At 41.8% G+C, this 23,713-nt stretch overlaps 1 protein-coding gene across 1 annotated transcript; it reads right to left on the bottom strand.

Annotated features, from left to right (window-relative positions):
- Nucleotides 1–7,888: 7,888 nt before the first annotated feature.
- LOC141916962 (smoothelin-like protein 2) lies at nucleotides 7,889–23,205 on the bottom strand. The gene is given in 15 exon segments (XM_074809964.1): nucleotides 7,889–8,003; nucleotides 10,946–11,097; nucleotides 12,774–12,891; nucleotides 13,434–13,573; nucleotides 13,575–13,611; nucleotides 14,936–15,011; nucleotides 16,593–16,646; nucleotides 17,360–17,599; nucleotides 18,354–18,441; nucleotides 20,845–20,900; nucleotides 20,982–21,089; nucleotides 21,555–21,704; nucleotides 21,778–21,899; nucleotides 22,788–22,866; nucleotides 23,058–23,205. Coding segments are annotated over 15 exon segments (1,683 nt in total).
- Between the last annotated feature and the right edge of the window lie 508 nt (nucleotides 23,206–23,713).

Below are 23,713 nucleotides of genomic sequence, written 5' to 3'. Positions count from 1 at the left end.
GGCCCGTCTCTATGTCTTCCCATTCAAAGGCAAAATAATCACGGCATTCTTCTGCCAATGGACAGGCCCAAAAGGCATCTTTTAAATCAGCCACACTATACCAGGAGTTATGGGGTCCTAGCTTGCTTAACAGTGTGTATGGATTTGCTACTACAGGGAACCGGGTGATAGTTCTTTTGTTTATTTCCCTTAAGTCATGTACAAGCCGATATTTCCCATTTGGCTTCCTTACAGGCAAAATAGGAGTGTTAAAGGGTGACATACAAGGTTCTAAGATTCCTTGTGTTAACAATCGATCAATTTCTGGTTTTAATCCCCTCCGTCCTTCTAAGGATATAGGATATTGCCTTACCCTTACAGGTATGTGGGGTTCGGAAATTTGAATTTTAATCGGTGGGATTTCTAGTTTACTTATTGTGTCCGGAGAGTACCAGACATCGGGGTTGATTTGTTTTTGATCATCCACGGTCAAAGGATAAGCAGACACCGTTAGCTCTTGATTTTCTACTTTGATTTCTAATTGCAGTTCAACAATTAGATCCCGTCCCAACAGATTAAATTCTGCTTCAGGGACGAGCAAGAGTTCACCCATTCCAAATTTATTTTCAGTTTCGAATATCACATTTTTGATTTTGCTTACTTTAAAGGGTTCTCCTTTTGCCCCTATTACTTGTACTTTTTCAGGGGAAGCTTTACATCCCTCAGGTATTTGCCTAATAGTCGATTTCTCAGCCCCTGTGTCTACTAAAAAGGTGAACTCTTGTTTATGGGGACCTATTTTTAACTTTATCAAGGGCTCATGATGACTCCGGTCCCCTAAAATATAGAGCCCCTGACTCTCCTATTCTGCTTTCAATATTTCCTCATCCCTGATCCTTTCTCTGCAATTCTTCTTTATGTGTCCCTTCTTTCCACAGTAAAAACAACATCTCTGTTCCTTCTTTACTACTGCGTTCCCTTGTTTTATTCCAGCAGATCTGTGTTCACCAGTCCGCCCGTTGCGATCCTCTCTGACAGCTGCTACCATCATTTTTACTTGTCGCTTGCTGCTCTCTTCTTCCCGCCTTACGTAGACTTTCTGAGCTTCCCTCAATAATTCATCCAACCCTCTATTTTGCCAGTCTTCTAGCTTTTCAATCTTTTTTTCTGATATCTTCCCATGATTTTGCTACAAACTGAGTTTTTAGGAGCGCTTGCCCTAAAGGGTCGTCTGGATTTACCCCAGAGTATAGTTGAAGGACTTTCCTCAGTCGTTCCAGCCACTCAGTAGGGCTCTCATCTTTCTTTTGCATTTCATTAAATGCTTTATTGATATTCTGGCCACGGGGTACTGCTTCTCTAATCCCCTGAATTACTATAGTTCTCAGGTCTTGCATATGAGTTCTATGCACCGGATCCTGATTATCCCAGTTAGGTCTTTGGAGTGGCCATTTGATATCTGCTTGGGGTCCCTGGGCATGCTGAACATCCCACAGTCTCATTCCTGCTCGTCTAATCATATCTCTTTCCTCGGTAGTAAATAATTGACCAAGGATAGATTGCATCTCATCCCAAGTAAAAAGGTTTGGTCCCAAAAATTGATCTAATCTTTCTGCCACTCCAAGTGGGTCCTCAATCAAGTTTCCCATCTCGGTTCTTTTAAAATCTCGTAGGTCAGCCGAGTTTAGGGGTACAGAAATATATCCAATCATAGGTTGAGGTCCCCCCATGGGCATTTCCCTTAGAGGATACATCTGAGCTGCCCCTTTTTGACTTCTAGTCACGCGTCTAGGAGGAGGGGAAGACCCTTGTTCCGACTCCGGTGGGGGAGTGGGAGCTCTGGGGACCTCGGGAGGGGCTGCGGGAGCAGGAGGAGGAATGTAAGGAGGGGGGGTTAGAAGGGTTTCGTCTAACTCTTCCTGCTTTTTCTTTTGTTTAGTTTTTACTTCATTCAGTGGGTAAAGTTTAGCTCCCGGTCTTTTTATCCATACTTCCGCATACTGACTCTCCTCCGGGTTAAGGGGTTTTTTATTATTGACCCAGAGGTTTAATTGCTGTCTTACCCAATCTTCTTCTGACCCATAGACTGGCCAAAAGGTATTTTTAGAAATCTTCTTCCCTCCCCATATCTTAGTACAGTATTCTATCATTTTCTGCTTATCTTTCCCTAGGGTTCCAGGGAAATATCTCCAATTGTCTAAGACATATGCCAAAGGGGTATTCTTAGGTACAGTGTGTACCCTTCCCATGGGAGTTGAAGGCTTGCTGCCCTTCGCCCCCATCTTCTGGAATATCCACAAACATACACTCACTCACTCCCCTTGTTCCTGGCCCAATCCCTCGCGGGAGATGGGAAACGCAGTACTTAAGAGTCCACACTCGCTTGGTTCAGTATATCGAACCTCTCATTCGTTATATTCCAGGAAACCCAGTCCCGCCTGAACGGCAAACCTGCGAACAAATTCGCAATATACTTACGCGTCCTGCGTCTTCGTCTGGACTCCCGTGCACAGAATTTTATGGGATTTTACCGGTTTCTCCTTTGCTCACTATTCTAGAATTTAGGTTCGTCGGTAAGGTTGAGGTAGGCTGTCAGTCGCGGGGCCGCGGATTGCCGCGGGGCGCCTCCCCGGAGGACAGAAGCCCACCGTTCCTTATCCAAGTCACGGCACCAGGAATTGTTATAAATTGAGACCACAATGGACTATAATTCATTCTTTATTAATTATAGCAAGTAGAATATGAGCAAAGACAGCGCTGGACGGCAGGGGAGTCTGCGCTCCGCCAACTGCCGTGCTGAGTAGTTCAAACAGTCCCCTTTTTATACATCTTTACTTCCGTGCTCATGAGGTAGTGGAGGTACTCCGCGCATGCTTCAGTTGTTGTTAGGGGGGGTCGTTTCCTGCCTCCTGGTATTTGTTGAGGCCGAAGTAAGAAGTTTTCCCTCTTTGTCTCATAGTTGACCTCTCACTCATATATCCTTATATGGGGCTGTCTTGTCTTGTTTCTTGTCGCTTCCTGGAAATCTGGCGGTTATCTTGCACGAGCAGTATCTGGTTCAGTTTGTGTGAGCGATTGCAGTTATCTTATCTCACACAGGCGGCGTCCGGTGGTTGTTTGCATGAGTGATTTCTGTCGTTTAACTTTACATTGAGCTTAACATAAATCTTAATAAACAATACCTTAGTCCACAGTTTCTCACAGTAGCTACCAACTCTAAATCTGTTCTTCATTGTTAGCTTTCCATAAAAGATTATTTCCTTTTAAACTGTAATACGAAATTTACAATTAATCCTTCAATAGGAATTTTACAATATAGAAAAGTTTTCTTTTTACCTCAGATGGTTTTCAGGGGTTAAATCATTGTAGACTTCCTGAGGCTGACAACCATGCACCATTAGTCAAATAACCCAGGTGGAATCAGCTCGGCAATCAGGACAAGTTAGAAAGAAATGAAAGTGAAAAGTCTTAATTCCTGAAAACCTCGAGCAATTTAGAAGGGGAGAAAATGACCCCGAGGCAGACCGGGGCCGCCACCGCCCGTGAAGGCCCCGCCGCGCACGCCCCGGCCACCTCCCGCCAGCAGCACCACGCCTGCCTCAGCCCCCCGCACCCCCCTCCCCCCCACATATCTCCCCCATATATCCCTCCCCCATATACACACACACACACACACACACCCCCCAATATCTTCCCCCCGTCGCCTCTCGCGAGGTTACAGGCCCCGCGGGCGCGCGAAGGAGCGCAGGGCGGCGTCATCCTGGCGCGGGCGGCAGCGCGGGGCCTGCGGCGGCCTGCACCGCCCTTCCCGCGCAGTATGCGCGAGCTGACACAGCGGGGCGAAAAAGCAAATCTTCCTCGGTGTGGAGGCATGGGTAAGCGAATGCCAGCTTGTGTGCGGCCGAAACGCTGCTCGCAACGCGCGTCCCACGCTAAGGCCTTCCCAAGGCACTTTACAAAGGAGCAGTTCCTCACCCTGGTGAATTGTACCTGGACATGGAAACCAGGTTCATTATGAAGAAGTGGCCAAAGTCCTCAGAGTCTGAAAAATACCTTACGTTTTCTGGGGACGCGTCTAAATAACCAGCGTTAATAAGACTAGAACTAAATTAAATGTGTTGCCATGTTCCTTATTAGGCGCATGAAAAATACCATAGGTAGACTCATTTTCTAGGTTGAGCTGATACCACAGCATCATTAACTGCTTCTTTCAATTTTGCCAAAATTGCAAAGCAGTCTAACATAACAGGTCTGAATTCTGGTGTTCCGCTAGTGTCCAGAATAACGTCCTATGAAGAAAGGCTGAGAGAGTTGGGGGGGTTCAGCTGGAGAAGAGAAGGCTCCGGGGAGACCTTAGAGCGGCCTCCCAGGACTGAAAGGGGCTACAGGAAAGGGGGGAGGGATAGGATGAGGGGTGACGGTTTTAAACTGAAAGAGGATAGATTTAGATTAGATACAAGGAAATTTTTTACACTGAGGATGGTAAAACACTGACACAGGTTGCCCAGAGAGATGGTAGATGCCCCATCCCTGGAAACATTCACAGTCAGCTTGGACGGGGTCTTGAGGGACCTGATCTAGTTGAAGATGTCCCTGCTCATTGCAGGGGGAGTTGGACTAGATGATCTTTAAAGGTCCCTTCCAACCCAAACTCTGATTCTATGTTAACTCCGCTGAGGCTTTATCTAGACATAGAGTTATTTTAGCATAACCAAAAGTGGTTTTTAAATGCACCTTACATAAAGCAGTGCCAACTTTTATTCTGGACACGAACCATCTCTGTAAGCCAGGCCGGGTTTACATTAATGACGCAAATTGAGCCATGTGGGTTAGTTTTATACCTAATTACATGTATTGAAGAGTTTGCACTGGTTTGAGCGTATGTTTAAACACTTGATTGGAAATGTGACACAAAGGGAGAAGTGATGAAAGGCATCCATCCAGTTACTGTACTTCCAAGGATGACTTCCCTGCTGCGGGAAGCTATACGCAGACATAATTCTAAAAAGGAGGTGATGTCTCTGCTGAAATTATTTTGAAAATCTTGCACAGAATGGATTGATCCGGCCTTTAAAGTAGGATCAAGTGGCCAATAAACCACCTTAGATAGTACTGAATTTTGGATACAGCGCAGAAACATTAGACAAGCCAGGAAACAGTCCATCTGTGTAAAACATATACTATGCTGATTTAATATATTGTTCTCTTTATCACTCATGCTAAATACGTTTACTGTCATATATGCACACACAACCTGCATTTTTTTAAAACTAAAAATAATAAAAATCCAGCAGGGGCCATACATTAATTTCAGTTTAATCATACAACCTAATAGTCGTTATTCATATATAGATCAGACTTCTTTTAATGCACAAAGCTGTAGGTTTTTCTAAAATTATGTCATAGCACCATCTCCCTCATCTTCTTACATGTGAACCACCAGCAGTTAAAATCAGTTTACAGTCTTCCACGTCCCTGCAATCAGTTTGCTGGCAAGTACCAGGTATCTTTACCATCACCTCTCTGAAGTGGGAAGACTTTAGAGAACCTGCACAAATAGCTTTGGGTCGTTGTGAAAACAAGCTAAATTACAGAAAGATTGTAAACTTCCCCTGGTGAATTTGCAATAATTTCACTCTCACAACTTCCATTACATAATTATTTGCTACTAGGCGTAAATTGGCCAAGCACTTACCTGTGTCTTTAGCACTTACATCACACAGGAAAATCATCTGTGACGTGGGACTGTGAAGGAATGAGATGTACAAAGCCAGTATTGCCCCTCTCGTAGCTATGATGGAACTTGGCTCTGCTGGTAAGAATGTAAATACGCATATTGCGTGTGTCAGTGGACAGATTTCTCATCATGCTTACTCTAATCACTTCTCCAAAACACAAGTACGGTGTGTTTATCCTTACAGTGCATTTGGTGAAGCAACCAGTGCACACTTACTCCTCAGAATTATAGTCATTCAAGACGAAGTCAAAAACTGAGGACAGTGGCAGTCACATGACAAATAGGAACAGCACACCCAACCTCTACCCGCTTGCATTAAAGCTGTGAGATTATCAATACCAACGATCCTGCTAGTTTGACCAAGTATCCTTCAGATACTTATACTGTGTATTTAAAAGTCTTTCAAGCTGTTTCCATAGTGTCGTAGCAACAGCCTAGCTGCACTTCAAACAGAACTTGATCTGGAGCTTCAGCAGTTACCTTATACTTTACCTTTCATACGTTTTTGGTGTTTGTGGGTTTTTTTGTTTGTTTGGGGTTTTTTTCTGAGACTACTAACAAAGTGGTTGCTTTAGTCATGGCTTCTTAAATAATCTTCACTAGAAAGGGAGGCTGAACTAAAATCCTATTCCAAATGCCACCGAACTGTACTTTTTTAAACCGAAATTCAGAGCACAGCATCATGACTAGAACAAAACTCTTCTAAGCAAAACCTCTGCATTCTTTTCACTGATTTTACTTTGTTATCTGTCACTTCACTCTAAAGAAGAGCGATAAATCTGAAGAGCGTTTGACATATTTTATTATAAATGGTCATCAATACAGAACCAAAGTCATCTTTATAAATATCTACAAAAAGCACAAATGCAGGTTAAAAAACATTCTCTAGCATGCACAGAGAGCTTGTGGCTTTCACTTTTGACTTTCTATGAGCCTGTTCTTAAGGAAGAAATAATTTTAAAAGGTGGGTTTTTTTCCTAAAGTATTCTTTTTCAGTGGTTTTAACATTCACTGTGAAAACAAAGCTCTGTTGATTTACCAAAGAGAAATTTACTGGACCTTTTTGTCCAGTACATCTGGAATAATCCCACTATATTGTGGTTTTAATGCTAATTTAACTGAAAATGGAAACTAGTCCAAGGCATTTCAGAACTCCCACATCTTTCATACTTCTTTGGCATATTGCCCGTCCACCTCAGAGTCAGTGTGAGGACAGAGCAAGTCGTAAAGACTTCATTTCCGTCCCCACTGGGGAGTTGCTGTCCCCCAGAGTCCAGGTCAAAGCACATGGTCTTGCGTCTATTACAACTGTTCAGAGGATTTTGTAACTTGCTAGCTCCTCCCCTTCCTGTAATCCTAAATCATGCAAACACACAATCTCACACAGGAACAGCTCCAGCTGTTGCTGTTCTTCGTGATCAAGAAATTAATCCAAGACTGCCAGCAGAGGCTTTAGCAAATCACTTCAGATTTGACCATTACAGACAAACGCTGTTGTGTAACATGGTAGTTATCTGTTGTCCCAGTCAGCAGGTAAGAGGCTATGCTCTCTTTCTGCTTTAAGAGAACAGAATGCCTGTTTGATGTGTGTGTGCACGTGCATGTATGCTGGAGGGTGTAGGGCTGGAGGAGAAGCAATACTGCCTTAGTGGTGGATTACTCTAGGTTATTATTTGCTAAACGGAATTTTCCTTGTCCATCTGCTATTTTGTGCTATGCTCAACAGAGAATTGAACTGAAGGTGCTATCTTCTAGAGTTTTACCTGCATTTGAAGAGGGAACACCTTCACAGCAGAGTTACCTGTCACTGCATAAAACTGTGTCCCCAGCCTAACAGAGATAGGAGCAGCAAATTAGCTTCCTGTGATCTTTAAACACGAGAATATTAAAAAATCCAACCTACTACTAGCACCAGAATGACAGCATTTGCCTTTCCCTATGTTTGTCTTTTTCAAACATATTTCTGTATTACTGACATGCTGATGTGATCAACACTTTGGGGCGCTGCTCAGCAACACTTCAGTCAGCCAGCCACGCAGTTGAATGTAAGCAAAGGGACAGTAAAAAGCAAGAAATAACACTGTGTTCCATTTGCAAAATGTCACTCTTGCAATCAGCATGCTGTACTTGACCCTTCCGGCTGGAGAGGTGTCGATGGTTTTATTCAAAGCGTCATAGATGATTGTACAGAGACTGGACATAGGTGAAGACACACATGGGATCTGGCTTGTGACCCATCATCATCATGTCATCCACTTCTATCAGACGATCGCAATGAGCCACTTTCCTGTAGTAGTAATAAAACAGATACAGCACGTCAAGAGTTAAATCTAAGGCCTGTAACTACTTCCAAGATTCATTTGCTGCTCTGATTTGAGCATCACTCAGGTATTTAAGAAATCCTGAGGTTTATCAGCAACATTTCATTTCACAATGAAATGGTCAGGCTCAGGTTGGAGATTGTTATTTTTGTGACCATGTAATATTCCTGTTCTTTCCCTCTCTTTGTCTATACTGGGATCTCATCCAAAGCTCTGTAGGATTGTTTGGATGGTTGGTTTTTTCCCACTGACTGCCATTCACATCCCTGATATCTGTAGCATGTAGCCCAATCGCACATTCCTCTGCCCAGGTCTCAGTAAGCAGGGTCATGTGAGTTTGCAAATCAAGAGTTTTTCTGGTTATTATAGAGGAAGCTCCAAAAGAATGGGAAAACATGAGAAGGGATGAGATGTGCTGATGAAGGCCCATGTGGCTGTGGATTGTTTGTTCTCCACCATGCCCATATCTTCAAGTGTGAGCAACTTGGACAATGACCTCGAATGGTCAGGTTGGAGAGCAGAAGCCTGACATCTGGACCAGCAGAAAGGAACAGATCTGCTGAGGCGTAAGATGAAAAATCACAATCACATGGGCAGGAAGCAATTTGATCAGCAGAGCTGGTACTGAGGTGAATAACAGTAACTGAGAGAAGAGCCTTTTCTGGCACCAGAAGAAAACAGTTAGTTTAAAGACAATCACCGCTATGAAGTAGTCATTTCTGTAGATACCTCGTACCTGATGTTTCTTACTGTTGTGTGCATGCTGTCTTTTGTTCTCCCCTATACCTACTGTCATACATAAACTGAGATAGAAGAACACTGCAACTTTCCTTTGAGAGTTGTAGTTTTACTTTAGAGATCAACCACCTAAAAGTGTCACAGAATCTCCTTCAACTCACTGACAAGCAACAAAATTTTTTATATATATGTATGTACGTGTGTGTAGAAAGACCTTGTAATTCCCAAATGAATTTCTTTGGTAGGGGCTGTAATAAGGAGAGCCAACATTATGCTAAGCATTTTCAGAGCTTTTCTCTGGAATGGCAAATGGCAAATCCAGTTCTGTAATTTATTGCTTTATTTATTAAAAATAAATAAATAAAAGGTGCTGTGACAGAAACCCAGAGCTTCAGTGTGGTGGTATCAGTGTTTGAAGCTCTATCAGAAACTGCAGGAAACTTTAGCCATGTATTCCCACATCCTGTTAGTGTTTGGAAAGAGTGTTTTAAACCCAGCTGCATACCACCTGGAGTGTTCTTGCTGCTTTGTTTGAGTTGTGTAACAGTAAGTAAGAATCATATTGATACTGGGTCAAAAAAGTTACTATTTCTAGATGACAAGTTCACACTCATAATGACTTAAACAAGTTATCATTTAATTGCCTGGTATACTGCATCAAAAAGGATCAGGATAGTGTGATTAAGGGTATTAGCTCTGTCCGTTTTACAAAAATGCAGTTTCCAGGTTGAGGTATCGAGAAGCTCTCAGCCTTGATCTAACTCTACTTACACTGAACTCAACTTTCATTCTTGTTCAACCAAAGCAATGTACAGACAGAGGTGAACCCTCCTAAAAAACCCAATTCCAAAAGTTAACCTACTTGCTCCCTGCTGTTCAGGGGTCACGATTTTTCCGGAGAGGCTAGATGGATATATTAATATGCCTCAAATTCAAATCGGGTATCAAGCAGGTGGGATTGGCTAAGAAACTACAAGTTGTATGTCCAGTTCCTATGGACTGTCAGTAAACATTGGATGCCTTGTGCTCTATGAACTCAATTTTTTTTTTAAGATTGATATTGGCAAATGCATTAAGAATCATTCATTACTTCAAGAACAAAATAATTATAAAAAAACCAAAAAACGAACAGAGAGGTTTCTTCCCCTTCTGTCCAAACATAACTCACGAGGCTGATTTCTTAAGTTTAGTGTGTCAGTGCTAAGGCTGGTGAGAATCACAGAGGTGAGAAAGCAGAATTCAAGTATTGCCTAAAGACTGTGACCTCTGATTTTAGACTACTGTAAGGAACTGTATTAGACATTGTTTGTCTCAACATTGCTGCTCCGCGACCACCACTTCCTGCCCCCAGCATCCTGTTGTTCTGAAGGAGTACGCTTTGGAGGAGATGCAGAGTCCCAGACAAAACCACGACATCCGCTCAAGGCTAGAACAACGACAGCCTTGGCAGTGCCTGTCAAGCTGTACCTGGGCGCCAGCTGGGTGCGGGGCGAGGAAGACGTGCAAAGGCTGAAGGCACTGCAGGTCGACCCCCCCCGCCAGCACGACCACCACAGACACCTGGGCATGCGCGTATGGAGGACCACGGGGCGGCACATATTACAATGAGTTCCGTGGAAATGGGCGGACTCTTCGAAGAAACAGTGGTGACTGGGACAATAAAAGGACTGCGTACTCCTCTCTTGGGGCCATCGTCTTCGACACCTGTTACCTGGAGCTGAGACCTCGGCGGAGCTTGGAGCACCATCACTTGCACCGAGGCCGAGCCTATGGAACATCGCTGGATCTCTGGTGGTGGCGCTAATTAGTTGCGTCTCTACCGTTTTCTTGCTTAGGGATTCTGACTTTCCCTTTCTTCTTCTCTCTGTCCTATCGCTATTATTAATTGTTAAGGGAAATAAAGTTCACAAGGTTGTATGGCATCTGACCTCGTTTGTGTCTTAATCTCGCTCTTGGGATCGTTTAAGAACCCGCCCCGATACTGGATCGGGACAACTGCCAAGTCTCCTGTTCTATGCATTCTCTATGCAGAGCTTTATTATCTTTTTTGGCATGACACATGTAAGCTAGCGATACAGGATTTACAAGAAAAATGATTAAACTCTTTACTACTGCCGAGCCATGTTAGACTTGAACTGGAAACACTTCAGAGATCTAACATCATACTCACTCCGCCATGGTGAAGGCCAGCTCAAAGTTCCGCTTGCCATTAGCTGGGTCAAGCTTATTATAATCAAAAGCTTCAGGAAAGAAAGAAGGCACAAGAGCACAGAATGCCATCCCATCATTCCAGCTTGAGGAGAAGTTCTGGAGATCGATGTGCTGTCATGATGAAAAAAACATGCATGTTAATGCAGCATGGGGGAACAGGGAAGAGCAGGTGCTTTTGCTCACTGCATATTTCTGTCCTTCTCTCCCACTAACCAAAGCAACAGAGCACAGGCTCTATGGTTTTCTTCCCCTCTTTATCTGTTACATTATTTGTATTCTGAGAAAAAACAGCACTCTCAGCAATGAAAGCCATTTGCCTGAAATGCCCAGATGCAAAGCAGACACACAGTCAAGGTCCCTGAGCCAAAGCCCACTGAAAATACTGGGAAGAATTTCTGTCAACATCAGTTGGCCCAATGCACCAGCTCAGGATCTGTGGATACCAAGGACACCGCTTATCCCCGTGAAGTATTTATAACTGAAGTTCATTTTGTGGCAGTCAGTAACACTAGATAAAGACTATACTTGCTTGCTTTGCTTTTCCGTAAGGCCTAATTCAATGGCTGTTTACACACAGATAGGTAGAAATATAGGAAGAATTACACCTACTGCAAAACCCGATTCTGAGAACAAATGCTTACTGTTACTTGTTGGGGAATGGCTTAAGGAACAAGGACATGGCTCCCTAGATGACTTGATCACTGGTGTTTAGCATGATTAGGCCTCAGTTAGCATAACTGAGCTATGCAGAAAGTATCGGCAAAGTCACAGTGACCTTGAGTAAGTAGTAAACAACTTTCTGGGCAGGGAGCCAGAGAAAAGAGGGTGTCGAGCAGGATGCGAGACCACGGAGGAGCAGGGATGTTACAATGTAGCCTTCTGATACAGCCAATTAGATTGTGACACGTGTACATAGTTAATGTAGAAAGAGATAAAAGAAGTTGTGTACTCAAATAAAGTTGAAGCTTGCTTACCATTCATATTGAATTCGTGTCCTGCTTCCTCCGCTCGTCGCAGTTACTGCCACAGTGAAAAGAAGCATATCTGGGCTCTTGTCTCATGCTACTTCCCCATCATAGAAAATTCAAGCCCCATATTTTCTGATAAGCAATTTTGACTAGTTCTGCTTATATATACTGTAATTTAGAGTTCAGCAATAGTAATGCACATTTTATAATACTGTTGAAAAACATTTTAAAAAAAATAAGAAAAAATTTCTTTCTCCTAGAAATTGCTGTGGCAATTGCAGTTTAAGGCCAGGTAAAACTACTAAAATCTCCACTGCTGAATTCTTTTAGCTACGCTGATGTTACCTCATAGAAATTAGCTCACTAACACCGTGTGATTCAACCTCAAGCATTTACTACAAATTCACTTGTGTAGAGAGTACTTTGGTCTGCTGTGTAGCAAAAGGGCCATAGTCTCCACATACTGGCAAAATGTTATTCAGATCTTGCCAAATATAATGAGAATGCCAAAATCATGCCTGCAACTAAGAAAAAAAAGTGTGAGTGTATACTGAAGTCTATACCCATAAGCACAAAAATGTAGGCTTTCAGACAAACACTAATGCACTGCTTTGACAGACATACAGAACCTCACTCATGCAATTTCTGACTGTCTTGAAGTGCTGCTCATGCAAACAGTGATGTTTGCGTTACCCACACAAAACTTGATGACCTTGAGGAAGTTAACTCATAGTCTGGCATGTTTTATGTCCACTTTTTGAGTATGCTTTTTTGGCAAATTGTCCTGAAAAAGAGCTGAAAGTGCTAGCATGTCGTCACCTTGTATCCTATGGTTTTTGAGCGACACCAGTCTAACAGAATTTGTTTAATGCTGCTAGGGCTGGCAACCGCAAAACTCTGCGACCTCTTCAGCTTCACTCTAGATTCTCCTTTTCCTCTGAAAAATTAACAGAGACCAGATTAAATTACATTCTAGAAAAACTTGTCAGCAACATCTGTGCAACCTTGCCCATGTCAGTCTCTGTTCAGGTGATATTTGAGCAACACACTGCTGAAACTTCAACTTGTTGGTTGTTCAAGAAAAATTTAATTTTCATTTCACTAAAGCCAGGATTCCAAGACCTCTTCTATTTAAACCATACCCCGTCACAAAGAACAGTCCGTGCTTTTGGTCCTTAATGAATGGCAACAGAAAGTCACTAGATTCCCAGTCTCTTATGATGATGGAGAAGGCAGCTTTCACAGCACTCTTGCCTGATGAAAGGCACCTGCTGCTTCAGCTGAACAACTCCAAAGTCAGAGGGAATCTGCAGCTGTGAATTTCCAGGGCTCAGTCTGTGAAGTCAGCAAAGTTGTACATGACCTCATATTGTCCCTTAGCTTGAAGAGTCCTCCCACCCAGCTGTCCCGTGCTGGTAATAACTGACAAATTAGTTTCCCATTAACAAACCCATTCTGGAGACAAGGAGTGTGACATACTTTCCACCACTGTGTTCAGATTTCTCAAGAAGTGCTTTCCTGGCCTGTGTTCCTGTAGTCCGTGGGAGCGTCTGAGACCTCACCAGTTCTCGCCTCCTTTCAACTTGGCGATGTACAGTGGTAGGTGAGGAGGTAGGTAGGAGAGCTGGGGGTCACATCACAGTAACTGTCAGTGGCAGTAGAGAAACAGAACATGAAAAGTATGTGGTTAAAGAAAAAAGTAACTCCCTGCAGCGTCAGGACCTCAATGAGTCAAAAGCAATTGAAGTCAAAGTTTTATTGACAGACAACAGCACTTACGTATAGAGGAATCTAAGGTACTTTTATGAATGAGACACAGCTGGACAAGTCATAAATGATTTGTAGCACTGAGTAGAACAACAATTAAACACCTTTAAGAAAAAAGAAAAGAACAGAAAAGAAGTCATGGCCACACAGGAGCACTAAATCCCTTTAATTTCCAACTTTGGGGTTCCTGGAGGGTAAGTCACATTTTAAAAATGGAACTTGAATTCAGGAAGTACTTTTGAGATTTTTACTTACAGTACACAGGATCCTGAGCTCATGTCAGTGTTGCTTCACTGACCACAAGCTGGTAATTTGATCAAGAAACACAGGATTATATGTTAATTTGTTTTTATCTGAGCCATAAACCACTTCATCAGCATTAATGAAGCCACACATTACATTTGGAAATGTTCCCCACGACAGAGATGGGGAAACTGAGACAAAGAGCAATGACATCAGTGTCACACATTAATTTCTGGTACAGATGGAGGTCAGATCTGACAGCAAGTTCTCTAGGGTGCTCAGTGTATGACGACTCAAATACTGACGTGCTGATGTTGGAACTAACTCAGAAGAAATATAATGCCTAATCTGGGATAATTTTTAAGGCTGATGCAAGCCCAATTTAAGAGATTTAAATTGGCTGCCCTCCCATTTTTCTTGATGGACATTTTGCATGCTGAGGATGCCTGGATATGCCAGTAGTAATTGTGATACCATGTAATCCTATACTAAGCAACTGCGACTCCAAGTTAATGAAGGATGTGAAGTAGTCCTCAGTCCTCAGCAAGGAATTTATCTACAAAGTAAACTCCCGGCTAGCCAACCTGAGGATATTTGATGGCAGTCATATGTTGGCTTCCAAAAATAAGCCCAAAATACAAATTTCAACACAGCTGAGTGTTTTTTAAAGAGTTTTCAAAGGGTCTGACAACTTGCTCCTCCTAACAAAAATCCACCACTGGCACTGAGAGTTTTACTTACTAACATCGAACAATGCTGAAATCCACAATTATGCCAGCTTTAAAACACTCACAAAAGATTTTTATCCCTTCCCATCTCTGTTCCACTTAGCCCTCAGGAAAGCTCACAGTCTTTAACGGGCTTAAAATACAGCATCTGGGACTCACCTGTTCTCCAAGCCAGCACAACACCTCTCCCTTGAGACTGTAGTGACCACAATGGCCTAACAAAACATCAGGAAATAAGCATACCTTTCACTAGTTTTGGTTCCACTACTCGTCCCATAGCTCACAGTTGAGACAGACTTAGTGACAGAAGTGGTATTCTCTGTATAAAAGCAGGAAAAACAAAATGCATCAGGGCAGAAACTTCTTTTATCTCCTTTCCTCATAACACTTTCAAACCATTTCCTGACAGATAGCCATGCACTGATTTTTACTCACCACAGTGAAAAGCTGTAGACCTCTAACTTGCAGTATGAGCTAACAAGCTGGGGGAAGGATTTTCCCCAGGGGTCCAGTCTTGCTGCAAAATTGTTGCACTGCAGCGAGGATGGTGTAAAAATACCAGAAAGGGCTGTGAGAGGATGTCTTTGATAAAACTGCACTGGGAAGGTTGGATCATTTCAGGCCGTTGTGCAGACCTCAGAGGAGGGTACACTGTCACGGACATTTCAGTGAAAGGAAGAAATGGTGCTACAGCTCAGCTTGCGACAGTCATTCTGGCAGACATAAGGAGTTCTGAGAAGTCTGCTGTGATTGGGAGTGTAATTTAAATTACCTAGTTTCTACCAGGAAACGTTTTCATTTGTAAAGTAGTACACACTCCAAAGGTTGCAAAAGCAGCTTAAAACCAACTTTGCATCTTCCTCTCCCCACCTTTTGTGCTTTGCCTCTTAAAAGCCCAGCTCTGGACTCCCAGCTATTCTCTGTAAATGCAGAATAATGGGAGTAACTTGCCGAGTTTTAACACACTAAAGCCAAAAGCTGTTGCACAAGTCAGCAACTCATTTATTGAAGGCTCCTTCTGTACACAAAGAAGAATAACTGGCATCTTAGAAGCAACCCAACCTGGTCACTGTCCAAATTACTCTCTGAAAATGCTAAACTTTCCCCACTGCTTATAGAAGGGATACAGATCAAATAGACTTCTCATGTAAAACACCCTGGTAAATGCCAGCATACAGATGTGATAAATTTGGGACCACAAGCAATTGCCAGATATTTGTGCAAATCTCAGAGGTTTTAAGTTGAGGAGTGTGACCCCTAATTCTGGAAGAGCTACATCTTTGCTAAACTGACACCTGAGACCACTGTGAAAGGTCTGTACATTGTGTAGATAGTAACAGCTTGATGACATCAATCAGAAGTACTTTTGGATAGAGCTCAACCCATCTATTTCAACTGAAATCGAAAATCCATAAGGCATTTTGTCCTTTGACACATTAATGTATCAAGGAGACTATTTACTGCTATTCTGCTCAAAGGAATTTGCTTCAACATCCATAGGGTGGGCCCACCACCTTCCAATTGCCATTGCCTTGCATTCAGTCACAGTCTTCACTTGGTCAGCTCACTCGGTCAGCTGAAACCTTCACCGCTCAAACTGTCTGTTCTGCCACAATTATCTGGCACCTACTGTTTCCACTGCAGAGATTGTCTATACACATGTATACTGCTGGGCAAATAAGGGTAAGTAGCCCTTGCTTTGAATCGATTGAGAATCTGATAGAGCGGAACAAGTTTCCATGATGCCTGGGAAACTAAATCTTCATGCAGTCTTGTCAGTAGTTTTAATATTGCCATGTACCTACTCATAGGAACTACATGCTCAGTTCTGAATCCCCCAGACATGGAGCATTTTGTCTCAATTTGTGTTGTGTAAGGGTACGCTGATAGGAACGCTCACCTCCAGTGGCAGATGAGCCCACTGTTCTCACTGTACTTGAATTCCAGGCCTTCACTGAAACAGCAGAAAAGACCAAGGAAGGCTTTGCTACATTCTTAGCTTCAATAAGATAAAAATTTAAAGAATAATCCGCAAATTATCCCTATCTCTTGATGGCAATTCCATCTGATCTCTGTAATTTCTGACCCATATATATAGCCTAATCTGTAAGAGTCACTATCACTAAATGTACATGTAATAAAGTCATTCATCTTTGAGCTGTAATAAGGATTAAATGAGATTTTCTTTTTTAAAAAACTCAATTTAGATATAAATAGGATTCTGCAATCACTCTGACTTGTGTATATGTGTCAGTCTGCTGCTGGGTCATTCCTCCCTTCAAACGACTGTTGAACTCATTAGTCAATTATCTGCCTAACTTCTCAAGGGGCCTCAGGTCTTAAAGCATTAAAAACTCCTGCAAATTTCATTAAAATGGCTGGTCACATTGAAGAGATACTTATTCAGTAACTGTGCTAGAACTCTGCTGCACTATAAACTCAACTATATTAGCCAGGAAAAATTCTCAGCAGATGTGACATTACAGCCTAAAGTTCCACCTAGGACACACAGTATTCTAAATCTGTGTCCCACCATGGGATATGCAACCATCGAATTGAGGTTTCATCATTACCACTAGGTCACAGGACAATCCCCATAGCACCAGTTTCTTTAAGTAAAGAAATGGGACACAGCTTCAGCAAACAAATTATTTCTGTCTCTTTTACCTGACTGGTTGGAAGTTTTTACTGCCATCACATTTTTGCTCTTGCTCTGTCCCAGCAGGCCAGCAGATGTGTTAGTTGTTCCTGTTGAACAGGTGGTCTCTCCTGAAAACTTCTCTGATACCCTGGTTACTGCAGTAACGGGAAGGTGGGGCATCTGTAAGGTGACTGCAGGGGCATGGGCTTCAGGGGAAGAGTCTGACATGTGAACAGAGAAGAGTTCATGGGAGACTTTTTCCAGAACTAGTGAACAAAAGAAAAGGAGGGAGGAAGTAAATTTATTTGCAGATTTCTAACAAAGTTACAAACCAGTTTCCATGCAATGACTTTATTTTACAACTCACTGGAATTATTCCACCTAGTTCTCCCTGTGGGACATTATGCCATTTACAGCACACTGCAGAAAGAACCCTAGTGTAAGTGATCCTTGCAGTGATCACACCTGTCCTACATAAATCTCAGCAAGAACAACTTCTTCAGAGCACTACATCTACTAGCATCTGCATTTGATAAGCTCCTCCTCTTCCCCTGTGCAGCCCCTGCCTCCAATCTCCTGCCATGGGTCAGGAGTCAGCATTCTTTTTCTTTCCAGTTTTATGAAATGCTGCATGCCTCAGTTTTTTCTAAAATGGAGACAGTAAGTCCTTCCTCCACTGAATGATGGAAGCAGACAGGTAATTTGCAAAATGTTTTGGGATGCAAGGCTACAATGGCACCAAGAATAGCAGGCCTTATTATCACTAGTGCCCTAAGATAATGTGACAGTAATAGTTTCTAATTTATAAAACACCATAGTGCATGCTTAACAATGAACTTAAAGTTTAAAAGCTGAACTCCTAATTAAATTAGGAAGTTAAACGGTATCAGTGCCACAGTACAATATCCATGCCGAAACCATAGCAGATTCTAATGCTTCCAACATGTGAGAGCTGCTCTATGACTGCCAGGATCAGGTATTTTACAAGTAGTGCTACTTCATCTCATGCCCTGTTCCTACCTGATGAAGACTGATGCCCATTTTCAATGATGGAAGAACTAAAAACTCTTCTAAACTCAGGTTTGTGGTGGTCATCCAGGTCTACACTCTGTCAGAACAGACAAGAGACATGACAGCTAAATTTCAAACAGCAGAAAAAGGTGGAAGAATATCCAGAACCACCTACCAAGAACAGGTCCTTCCTTGTGCTAGTGACCACAATACAAGAAGGGAATAACTATCTAACCCCAAGAGCTGAACCTGGAAACCAAGCACTGGCAATGCAGGACTTGTACCAATCTTCACATACTTGTCCTCAAAGACCCCATGCACCTAGGAGGGCTCTTGCGTGTGCGTTAGGTATCACCACCCACTGTGAAGGTGATAAACAGAAGTCTCCACGCAGTAGTGTAGAGATTGAGGTTGCACAAAACGCTTAATACTCTGCATTTTTTTTCTGCTTGCTGCAGAAAAAATGACATTCTGATAACGTATTGTAAAAGCATTACATAAAATAAGTATAATCCTAGAACTTGACACCTGCATCATACTCTGAAACTTCTGTAAGGATATTTTCTTCTGGGAAAAGCACCAATTTTTCCCATAGTGTTTGCAATATAACTCCAGAAAAATCAGCCAAGAATTTTTTTTGGTGGTTGGTTTTTTTTGTTGTTGTTGTTTTGTGGCAGGGGGCATGCAAAAAATCATGAGAAACTCTGTGATTTTTGGCTGCAGGAACTAAAGAAAGAAGAAAGTGCTTCACAGACACACTATTACTTCAGCTAAAAAATGTAGCTTCCAAGAAGCAGCATATACAAGCAGTAGAGTGAAATTTGCCAACACAAAGTCCATGAAAAAGTTTTAGCTGATTCTAGACAGATATCCTAGATTGGCCAAAAATTTTAATTAAAAATAAAGAAAAAAATCTGTAATGTGCCATTATAAAAATAATCCAAAATTCTTATAAACTCAATCCAAGCAATTTTTGGATTTTTTAGAGACAGAAAGACTGAAGAGATACTGAAGAAGATTTTATACTTAAAATATAGTTATACTAAGTATATACTTAACCTAAGTATACTTATACTTAGTATAAAAACAACAGAACAAAACAGAAAAGGAAAGAGGCAGAGTGTATACATGTAATAACTTAGTTTGTCTCTGCTTTTCGTACACGGGAAGTATGGAGCAAACTGGTGGTTTGAATTGACTTATTTATTCTTATTTATTATGACTTATTATTGACTATTTATAGGGTGGAAAAAAATATATCATGTAAAATGCAGAAAGCATATGATCAATTCAAGATAAATCAACAAAAACAGTTTCTTGGAACTTGTCTGCTGCTTACCATGCATCTGTTTATGCTCACCCAAACTTAACTAAGAACACCAGACAACAACATTAATGCACCTTAGGAGATTTTTTAAAAAGTGTTTGATCTTGTTAGATGCTGCAGAGTGCACAGACTGGTTTAATATTCATTATCTGAGATTCTGGAGCACAGGTCGTATGAGGGAACTGGGGTTGTTTAGTCTGGAGAAGAGGAGGCTGAGGGGAGACCTCATCGCCCTCTACAACTACCTGAAAGGAGGGTGCAGAGAGGGGGGATGAGTCTCTTTAACCAAGTAACAAGTGATAGGACAAGAGGGCATGGCCTCAAGTTGCGCCGGGGAAGGTTTAGACTAGATGTCAGGAAGTATTTCTTTACAGAACGGGTTATTAGGCAGTGGAATGGATTGCCCAGGGAGGTGGTGGAATCCCCATCCCTGGAGGTGTTTAAGAGTAGGGTCGATATAGCGCTGAGAGATATGGTGTAGATGGGAACTGGCAGTGCTAGGTTAATGGTTGGACTAGATGATCTTCAAGGTCCTTTCCAACCTAGTTGATTCTGTGATTCTGTGATACTAGAACTTTCATTACCTCAAGTAAAAATCCCAGTCAACTCCTGGTAACTATGATCTGAGATCTTGCTAAGAATTTGTTAACAAGTATTAGATTACAGTAAGACAGCCTAAACACAATTTCGTATACAGCTGTGGGCTTAGATACTGATCCCCCTAGATATTTAAGTGTCAATCTCCAACTGATTTCAGTGGAACAAAGGTGTACGTAGCAGAATTTGAGCTACATGCGTGCACTACTAAAGTTGAGAAAAATCCTTCTTTAAGGAACTAACTTTAAGGTTGGCCCTACACTCTCAGATCACAATCAGTATCCAGGCTTTTCAAGACTACAGCATAATTTGGAGAAACCATTAAAGTGTGGTAAAACCCCATTAACCTGACTTCACGATGAGGACCTACCACCTTGTAAGCAAGTGTCTCACAAAGATATATAATGATAAAACACAGAAAGGAATGATGGCAAGACATGAGATACTGTGAACTATCTTTAAGGCTCAGCTTGGATGGTGTATTTTAGTATATTGGGTTGTACACTATTTTTTAACCTGGGGTCATATTCTCATGTGAACTTGTTATATGCTAGGGAGGAAAAGAGCTAGGATCACCTGAATATGATTTTCAAACAGAACAATACAGAGTTCAGAAGAGGACTGGAGACTTCCTGAAAACATGGAAAACGTATTCTCAGAAAAGAAGACTTTTAAAGGGTTCTCAGCCAGGAACTTTCATTTAATTCTCTTGCCTAGTTTCTCAATGATCTTCCTGGGGTTATATATGCACTTATGTGCTCCACTAGATAACAGCACAGAGGTTACATGATGAGTCAAGACATTCCTTAGTCTGTTTACCCCTAAGATGCAATAAGACAGGTTGGGGTTTTTTTTAAAAAAGCAAACAACAAAAAAAACCCAACAAAACCACCACCACCAAAAACCACTCAACCAACCAACCATGCACACCACCATATATTGACACACTTATAGCCCCATTAACAAGACTAAGGGTTTTCCACTGATGTCAAATGAAGACTTTAGGTGCACTCAAGATAGCTGGGACTTAGAATGTCCATTCCACAACTAGATTAAGCCTGCCTTAAGATACATTGCGAGGTCTACAAATCAAATCCGTAACGAAGTTCAGTATATCAATCCAAACAAGTAGAACTTTTGCTGCATTTTAATTTTCTTCTCATTTTAAAAGAAAGGAAAATAAACAAGACTGGGGAAGTTGGAATGTTCAAAACTTCTCACTCCTTCCCAGCCTCTAAAACTTTTTTACAAGTAAAAGCACTACAATTCAGCTCTCTAGGCTCCACCGATTTTTGTGGTATCTCTCTTATTTAGAGGCTTCATTACAGACAAGTTTTCAGAAGAGCTCACTTTCAACAAAGCTGCACTCTTCAGATAGTTACTCAGCTTAGGTCCGAAAGGAGTGATGAGTTCTTTTGAAAAGCTAGACTGCAAACCTTTTTCACAACACATTTTCACAACTGCTTTAAAATAACATTTGTGTCCTAATAATATTCTTCATTTCCATACCATCTGCTATCCTCACATGCTTCCATATGCGCACAGTCTGACTTACTGCTGCTAAACTGGATCTGTCATTGTATCCAGATCTTTTAATTTGTAAAAATAAAATTATTTTGAAACTTTTCAATCTGTCAACAAGAAGGTACTACGCATGAGTAAATTCAGTTATCACTAGCTGTCAGGATTAATTTGACAAAAGTACAACAAATGATAATTATACAAACCATGGAGAACCAGGGGTTCAGAACTTTTATTGCTGTATTTAATGTAATTGAGATCCTAGTCAATAATTACTGCCCCTATCCAGAACTGAAATGTAAAGCACAGCTAATGCAGCTCCCTAAAACGTATCTGTGGCACACAGTTAGAGCTGTTTAGCCATTCATGTCAGCCATTATGACCTGAATGTGACAAATGCCTGTGGAGACTGTAAACATAAATCTACTTTATAAGCTGGGGGGGTGGGGAAGAGCAAAACAGCCAAATGAGGTGGTCATTGCAATCATGTAGTATCCTACACACTGAACTGGCTTCCTAATGCAGTGACAGGTGCTGCATTGATTTATTTTATGCAAACCTGATTACCATGCTAGCAGTGCCGGGGAAGAAACTGGTATCAGGTAGGAGGAGGGGAAGGCCCATGTGCTGATAAAACACAGGGAGGATCTGGGATCAGATTCTACCATACATTTAGCAGCGTCACGCTAAAGTACTTTAAAATCCACTTTTTTTGGAGATGCTAAGCTTCTGACAAACCCATGTGTGTAACAATACTTTCTCTGTCAATGCTGGCTACATAGTTTATAAATAGCAGAGGGACAGGTACCTGTATCTGCGCTTAATAATGAGAATTACTCATTTATACAACTCTTGTAACAACAACGTGACGAATAACTGGTGAAGAAGTTGAAGAAAAGAAAGTTGATGCTAATATTTTGCATGTCTTACTCAGGCTTGCTCTTAGAACTAATCTCTCTGTAGCTCAGAAGTCTCAATGTAATGTAGGGTGATACTACTTTCCACAGTTGTAGGGCTGCTGGAATTCCTCCTTCACTGCAAAGAAGTTAGACCTTGGAGATCCATAACTGGATGCTGCTACAAAACAGGCAAATATCGTAACCCAGTAGTGAAAATCCCATGCATTCAGAAAAAGTAAGCACCAGATCATGAGATTAGAAAGAAAGGAAATACAGTTTTTATTTCCTCTCTGAGCCTCTAAAGTGCACATCTGTTACGTCTTCAAGCTTTTGCCTGCAACAAGATGAAACTGTAGAAGAATGACAGACAAACAAGATTCCTCTCTCTCAAATGAGAGATCTCAGTCATCCAAAGTCGTTCATAAAAGCACCAATTATCAAAAGGGTCATGATAAAAATCACTGGATCTAGAAATGCTGTTTATCTGTGAGAGGTACCTCCCTCTCTCGTTACACATGCCGGATGAAATCGATGCTTCGCTTTCGTGAACACCAAAACCACCACTGACTTCTGCAAGGCAAGGCTTGACAATCTGTTCCTTGCATATAAAGAGATCATTGATACATCAGAAATGGGGAATGATGAGATGTGTGAGAAAAGAATGCTAGATGCCAGCAAGAACTGCACCACATCTACCCCTTAATTCTTTTACTAGAAAGCCACTGTTCATCAGATAATACAAATATTCTCTATCTGTGACTGGCCATGCAGCTTGAAGAAAAAGCCTTGAACGCCATGAGGAAAGCTTTTGCACATGGAGTAATCTCAGAAGAAAAACAACAGAAGCACTTTTCACAGGACCTTTTTGAAGCAAGGCTGGATAAAAATGCACAGCAAGGAACAATTCTACCTTGGCAGCTTCAGCAGGTGCTCATGGTTACGTCACAGTGAATTAAGACAAAACAAACAACAACAAAAATGATCTAGATAAGGATCAAGGCAACCTTGGAATGCCACCATTCCAA

This window comes from Strix aluco, chromosome 33 (genome assembly GCF_031877795.1).
Source record: "Strix aluco isolate bStrAlu1 chromosome 33, bStrAlu1.hap1, whole genome shotgun sequence".
NCBI classification, from domain to species: Eukaryota; Metazoa; Chordata; class Aves; order Strigiformes; family Strigidae; genus Strix; species Strix aluco.
This window is presented reverse-complemented; position numbering and strand designations above follow the sequence as displayed.